Here is a 964-nt window from a genome sequence, read left to right on the forward strand (position 1 = left end):
CTGCGGCGAGTCAGCAGCACCACTCAGGGAGGGCGTCTCTAGCCCCAAGTTCAGGGTCAAGGTCACCACTGTCACTCGCCGCACTGTCTGCTCCAAGCTCATTCCAGTCTTGGGCAGCCCCCGCCACGTCCTCGTCGCTGTTGCTGGGGCTCACGTCCTCGTCTTCCCCGAAATGGCCCCAGGAGTAGCGGTCTGGACTGTGGTATTGCCAAAGCCGGTCCATGCGGACAATAGATGGTCGCTTCCTTCCCCGGCGAATCCAATATGAGACATCAGAGAGGACTGCTTACACCGTGTATGGCCCCTCCCAGTTGCTCTGTAGCTTAAGCGAGACCCCTCGCTTCCGGCGGGGGTCATACAGCCACACTTGGTCACCTAGAGCATACCTCACGTTCCTCATGCGGCAGTCATACATCTCTTTCATGGCCTGGCCCGCCACCTTGAGCATGGCCTCGACCTTGTCGGTGCACCTCCACCAGGTGTTCCTGCAGTGCCATTGCATACCCAGAGGTAATGGTGGGCAAGCTCACGTTAGGAGGCCATCCTGTGGCCAGGTCCGCTGGCAGCCTAAGCTCACGGCCAAACATGAGATGGGCTGGTGTGAACCCCATCGCCTCATGCACAGCATGAGCTGTACGCCATCAGCACAGCGGGCAGTTTGACGTCCCAGTCTCTTTGGTCTTCCTTGCAATACTTGGCCAGCTGTTCTGCAAGGATCCGGTTAAATCTCATCAGACTGTCGGCGGAGGGGCGTCGTCTGGGTCTTGCTCACTCCTAACAGCTGGCAACATTCATGGAACACTTGGGACTCAAACTCACGGCCTTGATCAGAGTGCAATTCCGCGGGCACAACGAAACGGGTAAAGAACTCGTTCACTAGAACACCTGCCACTGTCTTGGCCTCGTGGTTAGGGAGTGCATACGCCTCAGGCCACTTGGTGAAATAATCCATCACCACACAGAT

General features: G+C 57.5%; 1 protein-coding gene across 1 annotated transcript in view; it reads right to left on the reverse strand.

The window, feature by feature from the left end:
• LOC135107068 (uncharacterized) overlaps positions 1–223 on the reverse strand; it is a 6,557-nt gene extending 6,334 nt beyond the window's left edge. Inside the window, exon 1 of the mRNA XM_064016684.1 lies at positions 21–223. Coding sequence (XP_063872754.1) covers positions 21–223 — 203 coding nt within the window. The remainder of the gene's footprint in view (positions 1–20) is intronic.
• Between the last annotated feature and the right edge of the window lie 741 nt (positions 224–964).

The sequence above is a fragment of the Scylla paramamosain genome, chromosome 2, assembly GCF_035594125.1.
Source record: "Scylla paramamosain isolate STU-SP2022 chromosome 2, ASM3559412v1, whole genome shotgun sequence".
Lineage (NCBI taxonomy): Eukaryota > Metazoa > Arthropoda > Malacostraca > Decapoda > Portunidae > Scylla > Scylla paramamosain.